At 34.3% G+C, this 10000-nt stretch overlaps 1 protein-coding gene across 1 annotated transcript in view; it reads left to right on the top strand.

Moving 5' to 3' along the window:
• The window catches only part of ermp1 (endoplasmic reticulum metallopeptidase 1), a 52047-nt gene that overhangs the window by 21929 nt on the left and 20118 nt on the right, over window positions 1-10000 (top strand). Inside the window, exons 7-10 of the mRNA XM_079835905.1 lie at window positions 225-431; window positions 1765-1985; window positions 8792-8966; window positions 9521-9711. Coding sequence (XP_079692031.1) covers window positions 225-431; window positions 1765-1985; window positions 8792-8966; window positions 9521-9711 — 794 coding nt within the window. The remainder of the gene's footprint in view (window positions 1-224; window positions 432-1764; window positions 1986-8791; window positions 8967-9520; window positions 9712-10000) is intronic.

The raw sequence follows: 10000 nt of genomic DNA, 5'->3' as shown, positions 1-10000 counted from the left end.
AGTAGAATTCAGCAGATGTGCGTCACAGGAGTGTTTACTTAACTTGTCTTAGACCTGGCTCGTCCAATCAGAACGCAGAGTGTGTGTCTCATAACAGTGCATTAATTCTCTGTGTGTGTCAACAGTGGAGTTTGCTGATTTCCTGATGGCTCTTGTAGACTGTGAAGGTTTAAAGTGTAAAGCACTCTGAGGATGATGGACTTCCTGTTTCTCTCTGTCCCCAGGTGACAACATCCTGTCTGTCCTCCAGCACCTGGTGATGTCGGACGAGCTGGCGGATTCCTCGGAGTATCGCCATGGTAACATGGTGTTCTTCGACCTGCTGGGATTGACGGTGGTGGCGTATCCGGCTCGCGTCGGCACCATCATCAACTACATGGCGGCCGTCGCCACGGCGATATACCTGGGCAAGAAATGCATGAGCAGTGCAGGTACGTCACATGACCAGCAGAGATGAGCTGTGTATTCTCAAGGCATCATGGGATGCTTTCATTCAGATATCTCATTAATGGACATGTTTAAAAAAAACTCTATCAAATGTCAGAAGGCTCATATAATTGCTATGTTTATATAATATTTATTAAATATATCTTATTATATTTTGAAAAAATATTGGATATATTCAATTAATTGTATTATTGACGTTTTTTTTTTTTAGAAAATTAATTATTTTGTTACATTTTAAATAAATATTTATTTTTATAGCATAATAGCATTATTTAAAAAAAATATAAATAAATACATATTTATTTATTCAAAGGCTGAATCATAGCATTATTTAAATAAAAAAAACATAAACAAAAAATCTATATTTATTTAAAATGTCAGTATTATTTAAAAAATATACACAAGTAAATAAAAATATTTTATACATTTTTTATGTATAAATTATAGATTACTTAAATAAAATCAACAACAATTAAAAAGCTTTATTTAAAAAAATATAAATAAATAAATAAAAATGTATTAATTGTATTTATTTAAAGGCATAACGATTAAAAATTAATTACTTATGTATTTATTTGAATGCAAAATGTGTAGCATTATTTGAATACAAATACAGTTTATTTATTTATCTGTTTGTTTATTTATTTGTTTTAATGCCAAATCAGTAGCATTATTTAAATAAAAAATATTATTTAATACCAGCGTTATTTAAAATTATAAATAAGTCAATAATTTTTTTAAAATGTATTTATTTAAAGGGCAAATTATAGCATTATTTAAATAAAAAGTATGCAAATAAAATATTTATTTATTTATTTTATTGCCAAATCAGTAGCATTATTTAAATAAATCAGTAGCATTATAATTTTTTTCATAAAATTGTTTATTTATTTGTTTGTTTGTTTTTTATTTAGCCGTTTATTTATTTTAATGCCAAATCAGTGTATATATAAATAAAAATAAATCATTATTTAAATAAAATAATATTATTTATTTATCTGTTTATTTATTTAATTTATTTTAATGCCAAATCAGTAGCATTATTTAAATACATCAGTAGCATTATTAAAATAAATAATATTATGTATTTATTTATAAAATTCATGTTTTCTGAGTCCTGGTATTGCTGATCACTGATAGGCTGTTTATTCTCATGGATATGAGTTGAGATGAACAGGCGTCATCACTGTAATGAGAGTATAATCTGTGTGTGTGTGTGTGTGTGTTTGTGTGTGTGTGTGTGTGTGTGTGTGTGTGTGTGTGTGTGTGTCTGTGATCGTGTGTGTCTGTGTGTGTGTGTGTGTGTGTGTGTGGCAGGCGGGCGGTACGCGCGGGATCTGGCGTGTGCGGTGTGTGTGGTGGTCCTGGGCTGGTTTGCGGCTCTGCTGATGGTTCTGATCGTGGCTCTGCTCGTCACACTGGCGGGTCGCTCCATGTTCTGGTACACACACTTCTACACCGCCGTCTGTCTGTACGGATCCGCCGCCGCCGGGAAGATCCTGCTGATCCACACACTGGCCAAGAACCTGTACTACGGGGTGAGAGAGGGGACAAAACACACCACACACACACTGACATCACCACAGCAGAAACAGCTCCGCTCACACATCTGATGATGTCACACTGATGTCACGACTCGCTGAGCTGATGTGAATCTAAACACACTATTATAGTCCAAAGCAGGGGCTTTATTTATTTATTTTAAATATGTTTTCTAAATGTCAAATCAATTGCATTGATTAATTAAAAAACAATAATAATATATGAATGTATTTATTTAAATGTCAAGTCAGTATTTATTATCTAAATAAATAGATGAATTTATTATTTTATTTATGTATTTTTTTAATTTGTCAAATCAGCATCAGTAGCATTATTTAAATAATAATAATAATAGTATACTCATTTATTTAAATGTTACATCTGTAGTATTATTTAAATAAATTAATATATATATATATATATATATATATATATATATATATATATATATATATATATATATATATATATATTACATCTGTAGTATTATTTAAATAAATAAAATGTTTATTGATTTATTTATATATTTTCAAAATGTCAAATCAGTAGAATTTAAATAAATATTACTACTACTACTACTACTACTACTACTACTAATAATAATAATAATAATAATAATAATAATAATAATAATATGTCAAATCAGTGACATAAATACAAATAGTAATTTATTTCCTTATTTATTTTAATTACAAGTCAGTACCATTTATTTAAATTAAAACAAATATTTATGTATTTATTAAATTTAAATGTACTTAATTTTTAAAATATATTTTTAATAAGTCATGTTTTCACTGATAATTGATAACTGATATAGTAATATTTATTTATGGTATTTATGTATTTAAAAAAGACAAATCAGTAGAATTATTTAAATAAATACAAATAATTATAAAGATAATAATAATAATAATAATAATAATAATAATAATAATAATAATAATGATAATAATCTATTTATTTTTTTAAATGTTACATCTGTAGTATTATTTAAATAAATAAAATGTTTATTGATTTATTTATATATTTTCAAAATGTCAAATCAGTAGAATTTAAATAAATAATACTAATAATATTAATATGTCAAATCAGTGACATAAATACAAATAATACTTTATTTCCTTATTTATTTTAGTTACAAGTCAGTACCATTTATTTAAATAAATTAAAACAAATATTTATTTAAATTTAAATTTAGTTAATTTTTTAATATTTATGGTATTTATGTATTTAAAAAAAGACAAAGCAGTAGAATTATTTAAATAAATAATAATAATAATAATAATCTATTTATTTAAATGTCAAGTCAGTAGTATTATTTAAATAAATACAAATAATTACAAAGATAATATTAATAATAATAATAATCTATTTATTTTTTTAAATGTCAAATCTGTGACATTATTTAAATAAATAAAAAATTAGATTTTATTTATTTGCTTAGTAATATGAATGCCAAATCAGTAGCATTTAATATATATATATATACACATATATAAATGTATATAATATAAATTTTTACTAAATCATTAATCACTGATATGTTGGCTAATATAATGTTGCTCTGACCAGAGCAGTGTCCGCTCATGGCCTGTGGGATGTGGTGAGCTGAGGTGAACCTGAGCACACTGAGGCGGTTCTACATGTTTAAGGACGAGTTACTGAACGCCCAGAGTCACATGACGTTACAGCTTTTCTGAAGGGTTTGTGTTTGACCTTGATGCTGGTTTCCACTGCGCTCCTCTAGTCAGCTGATGGTCATGTGACACACGACTCTTTACCTGCGCGTCCGGTTACTAATGACATCACACGCGGTTACCCAGAGTTCACTGCAGCGTCTAGTGTCCAGGTTTGAATGTATGGATGTTGACGAGGAAATGAGCATTTACAGGGTTCCCACTCATCCTGGAAAATTGATGACAAATTTTCCAGTCCTGGAAAACAAATGGAAAATTTGACAAAATGTAAAATGTGCTGGAAAATCTTGTTGTTGTCTGGGAAAATTCTTAAAAAAAAAGTTATTTCTTTAGCCGAGTATATAGAGTTTATCGCTGGCCCAAACAATTAGCGCTAGCTGCAGAAAGCACATGTTCAGGAATGCTGAGTTTGATACGTGTGAGTAGTATTTTGAATAATGATGTTTAAAAGTTAATGCTATAACTGCTCAAATGTATGCAGTGAATGTTAACTCGTAAGCTGCTAACTAATCACATAATGTTGATATAAAGTCACATTTGTGTGTTATAAAGTCAGAATTGCAAGATATAGTCAGAATCGCAATTCTGACCTTTTCTTCACCATTGACTTTTTTGCGCAGTTGCGAGTTTATATTGTGCAATTCTGACTTCTTTTCTCAGAATTGTGAGATCTAAACTGCAATTGCAAGTTATAAAGTCCAATTCTGAGGAAAAAAGAATTGCGACAATTTTCGCGTTTAAATCACAAATATGTAAACTCGCAATTGCGAGAAAGTCAGAATAGCGAGATAAAGTCACAATTACCTTTTCTTTCTATTCTGTGGTGTAAACAAGCTTCCATAGTCATAATGTGTGATTAAGAGCTCATATTGAAAAATGCTGGATTATTAATGAGCACCTATCATGGAATTTTGAAATGTACCTTTCATGTAGTGTGTAACATAGATCTAAGTGAACAAAAACATCCTGCAAAGTTTGAAATATGACAGTGCACCGTATATATAGTTATTTTCTTTCAAAAGTAAGAGTCGACTCTGAGTCATTTTTAAGAATCGTTAGAAGACTTTTAGAAAGCTTTTTCTCTGACTAGATGACGTCAACTTGTCAAGTTATTTGAATACGATACGCCCACTTATTGCGCTCCAAGACGCCAGTGAAAACTAGGGATGGGCGTATCGATATGAAGTATTGATATATCGATACTAATGTGAGCATCGAAAAGTATCGACACTCAAATAAAAATATCGATACTAGGTGTTGTTTTTTTTTTATTTTATTTAAAAAGATGATTTATTGCATACAATACGAATAACCTATGTTACCAAATAGTTGTGTAGTATAGGACTATTTTCCTGCTCACCTGAACCATGATCTGAACGCACGCAAATGCTGCAAGACAGAACCAATCAATCACAGAGAGAGCGTTCGCTCACTGCGGACACTGTATCCAAACAGAGCAGCGTTTCCCATAACTATCATAAGAAACCATTGATGCTTTTGGAAACGCAGCCCAGAAAAATGCTCATCAGAAGACAGAAAGACATATGTTTGAGTTATTTCACAATAAACAAACAGAAATTGTAGCCTACATAGTGCAATTACACTCTTTAAATGTAATGTTAAAAGCTGATATTGATCATGTTCTATTCTGTAACTAATGTTAATATAAATCATGTCAGAATAAAAAGGTTGCATTTTATGGGTGCAACGTCCTGTCACTGGCATGTCCCTTATGAAAATGAAAATGAACCATGGTTTATTTTTTACTAGTGATCATAGTTCAACTATTTGAGGATTTCCATGGTTACCACTACAAGTAAACATATTTTAACCATGTGCAAACAAAAATATGATCTAATAAGTTGCAATTAAGGCATATTGAATGTTAAAATACCTTTCAAATATGATGTTAAGTGGGTACCCATTTTACTCTTAGTAATTTTAATAATTTATTAAATTTAATAATATAAAAGTTCAGTTTAGAAGTATCGTATCGGTATCGATATCGGTGATTCCGGCCTTGAAAGTATCGGTATCGTATCGAAAACAAAATAAGTGGTATCGCCCATCCCTAGTGAAAACTAGAAAACATCATGGCCACGAGACGCTGTGTTCTGAAGTGCGACTCAAAAGCAAACTTTTTTCATCTGCCCAAGGATGAGCATTTGAAGACTAAGTGGCTTGAAGACAAACCATACATCGTCGCGATTGTGTGTTTATTAGTCTTCAAATGTCTCTATTTGCATGTTTCGCGATCTCAGGAAGCTTTTATTATGGACTTCTATTATGGCACATGGTTCTTCTTCATCTGTCTGTATATGGACTACATGTGCTCAGAGCGCCCTCCGGCTGCCAGGATGAGCTGAAAACAACACATAAGAGACTCAATCGCTCATGATTAGGCTACATCTGCGCATTTTGAGGAAGTATTGAATAAAAAATACTCCTCTGTTTAGAAATTTGACACAGACATATGAGAATCTATCAATATGTCTCCTCATCTGCACACTTTTGAACTAAAAGCCCTGAGGGATGTTGATTTGTCGCGAGTCTTCGTGAGGAGAATAGAGGAGTTTTTTATGAATGAGATCAGCTGAGGCTCATATTACAATCAAACGGTACAGACACGGTTTTCATATTCATAACTCCTGACACATATTAACAAATTACTGTCACTATAAGACTTTGATGGGCGTCCGTTTCCGAAAATATCTGCACAGACTAAACCAATCACAACTGACTGGGTCATCGGACCAATCACCGCAGATTAGCGTCACGTAAAGGCGGGTTTTGAAAAGTGAATCACTAAAGGAATCATTTGAGAATCGCTGTCAAAACAGGTCAAAATAAATGCATATTATAAGAAAACTAAAGTCTTTTTTGTCATTGCATGCATGCAAAACTGTTGCTGAGGACTTCTAAAACAATATTTGGAACATTTTAAATGCCATAATAGGTGCTCTTTAAGTAATGGCAATAAACTGTACGGCTTTTAAAGACTTAGAAAGCAATATTTGGCGTGATCCTTGTCTTTTATTCCGCTGTAGTAAAATTGAAAATGTCCTGGAAAATGGTGGCTGAAAAAGAGTGGGAACCCTGATTTAGTGACCGCTCACCGGCTCATTTCGAGAAACTCAAGTCCGTTTAAACAGTAAAAGTACAGAACTTTCCCTCAGTCTGTGTTAGCATGAGCTCAGGATGGTGATGTATATGATGTTTGTGCGGTCGTGGTGTTGCAATCGTACATTATTAGTCAAATATTGAAGCTGCGGTCGTTTGTGTTTGTATAGTTACTCATTCATTTCCAGATTAGTTATTAGAATATATTCAGGTCACACAATATCACGGTTCATTTCTTCATTCTGTTCATTTCTCTGAGGTTTGGTGGATTTATTATTTCACCTCTCACACACAACACACACACACACACACACACACACACACACACACACACACACACACACACACACACACACACACTGTGTTAAAGAGCATGCGGCTTGTGCTGTGTGTCGGTAGCACTTTATTTTACAGGCCTGTTCCACATGTACACACTTTGTTTGTATTATAGCAAAGCTCATAGATACTAACCCTGAACCTACACCCCCTTATATTATTATCAGTATTTCTGAAGTATACTGTAAGGACACATATAAAGTGTAAAATGAAACGCCTGCTGTAGTTGATTCTCCGCTGACGTCTGACTCCTGCTGCACTCTGATTGGCCGAGACAGTGTGTGTGAGTGTGAGTGTGTGTGTGTGTGTGTGTGTGTGTGTGTGTGTGTGTGTGTGTGTGTGTGTGTGTGTGTGTGAGTGTGTGAGTGTGTGAGTGTGTGAGTGTGTGAGTGTGTGAGTGTGTGAGTGTGTGAGTGTGTGAGTGTGTGAGTGTGTGAGTGTGTGAGTGTGTGAGTGTGTGAGTGTGTGTGTGTGTGTGTGTGTGTGTGTGTGTGTGTGTGACTGTGTGTGACTGTGAGTGTGTGTGTGTGTGTGAGTGAGTGTGTGTGTGTGAGTGAGTGTGTGTGAGTGAGTGTGAGTGTGTGAGTGTATGAGTGTGAGTGAGTGAGATGTGAGTGTGTTTGTGTGTGTGTGTGTGTGTGTGTGAGTGAGTGAGAGTGAGTGTGAGTGTGTGAGTGTGTGAGTGTGTGAGTGTGTGTGTGTGTGTGTGTGTGAGTGAGTGAGTGAGTGTGAGTGAGTGTCTGAGTGTGTGAGCGTGTGTGTGAGCGTGTGTGTGAGCGTGTGTGTGAGCGTGTGTGTGAGCGTGTGTGTGAGCGTGTGTGTGAGCGTGTGTGTGAGCGTGTGTGTGAGCGTGTGTGTGACCGTGCGTGCGAGCTTGCGTGCGAGCGTGCGTGCGAGCGTGTGTGCGAGCGTGTGTGCGAGCGTGTGTGCGAGCGTGTGTGTGTGCGAGTGTGTGAGCGAGTGTGTGTGTGTGTGTGTGCGTATGTGTGAAACGTCACATATTGTCCAGTGTTTGTTCAGAGCGTTTAATATGAGAAACACCGGATTCCTTCAACTATTCATATTCTCCCAAAACAACTGTGATGAATGCAGCTGAACATCTTCCAGATTCATTCACATGTAAATAAACACGTATGTGCGTGTCTATGAGCTCATATTAAAGAAGAGACTGTGGAGTATTTGTGCTTTTGTAATCTTCTTCAACGTTCATTAGTTTGTAGCTCATTAGTTATGCTCCTCCAGGTTGTTTGAGTTATGATTTAATGGATTATTGTGATCTACGGGACTTTTTTTTGTAACTTCAGTAAAATATTCATTAAAAATATTTTTGTGAAGTGAGGATTGAGTTAGTTAAATAAGTTAAAAACCAAAAACCTGATGTTTTTTATGTTTTGCTAAAAAAAAATTATATCCCACCCACTAACAGGTGATGAAAAGATCATCTGTGTTATTCACTTCACCGGTCATAATGTTATGCTTGATCGTGTATATATGTGAATCGCAGTACTGAATAACATCAGTATGTATAAACAAACACCATAAATGCATGTGGTTATTAAAGTAATGATCCTGATCTGATTGCACAGTATGTTTTATAAGGGAAGTGAATCAGCTGACCTGTGTGTGTGTGTGTGTGTGTGTGTGTTCAGGGCACGAGTCGTGTGGATCTGGCCGAGCTCTTCTTCGACGTCAGTCTGCTGTTGTGGTGTTGTGCGCTGCTCTTCCTCACTCAGCGCGGCTTGTGTTCAGCGTATGTGCCCATGATGATGGTGGCGTTTCCTCTCGCCTGCAAACTGCTGCTCAGAAAGCACTTCAGAGCCAGAGGTCAGAGGTCACGCCACACACACCCCATTCTGCAGTGTCTTTACATTACTGAGATCAATACTGAGGTGTATTTATTTGGGACATTTTGTTTTACAGCTGTCATGGTTGCTTAAGGTATTAATTATATATTATGTTATTTTTGTGCTATATTAAGTGCTATACAATACATTTTTAGATAAGTTAAAAAAAATGCAGGTCTATAGATAGTGTGTAGAAAAAAATAAAATGCTATTACCAATATTTGTAAGGTAATATTTCAGTCATTTGATTTGGCTTCAGTACAAAAGTCAAAATAATGTCTGTATGCAAATATATAACATTTGCTAAATATTTGTTTATATTTGTATTAAAACTGGACTTTTATTTTGCCGTCCACTTATGGTGTTTCAGGTCTCTGGTCAGCAGTAGTTTAGCTCAGGATGGGGTCAAAGGGCAGGATTTAGGGCTCTGATGTTTGTATGTGGTCACTCATGATACATGGCCATTGTGCTGATGGTCATTAGTGCTGTTTCAGTGGTGTGTGTGTGTCTGTGTGTGTGTGTGTGTGTGTGCAGGAGCGTCTCTTCAGTACTCTATCCTGTATCTGATGGGTCTCACTGTACCGTACGTCCACATCATGTTCCTCATCTGGGTGGTTTTTGAGATCTTTACACCCATCCTGGGCCGCAGCGGAACCGAGATCCCACCCGATGTCGTCCTGGCGTCAATTGTTACCCTGGCAACCGTGATTCTGTCTTCCTATTTTGTGAGTCATACAGAGTAACTGTAACAGTAAATTCAAATTGAAACATTCACATTGAAACGTTCAAATTGAAACGTTGAATTCAAACATTTAAATTCAAATGTTCAAATTGAAACATTCAAACAGTCAATTTCAACATTCAAATTCAAACATTTAAATTCAAACATTCAAATTCAAACATTCAAAATCGGAGTCAATTTCAAACATTCAATTTTAAACATTCAAATTCAAACATTAAATTCAAATATTCAAATTCAAACAGTCAATTTCAAACTGTCAAATTCAAAGAGTC

Source organism: Gobio gobio (genome assembly GCF_949357685.1).
Source record: "Gobio gobio genome assembly, chromosome: 14".
Lineage (NCBI taxonomy): Eukaryota > Metazoa > Chordata > Actinopteri > Cypriniformes > Gobionidae > Gobio > Gobio gobio.
Note: the sequence above shows the minus strand (reverse complement) of the source record. Positions and strands in the feature narration are given on the sequence as shown.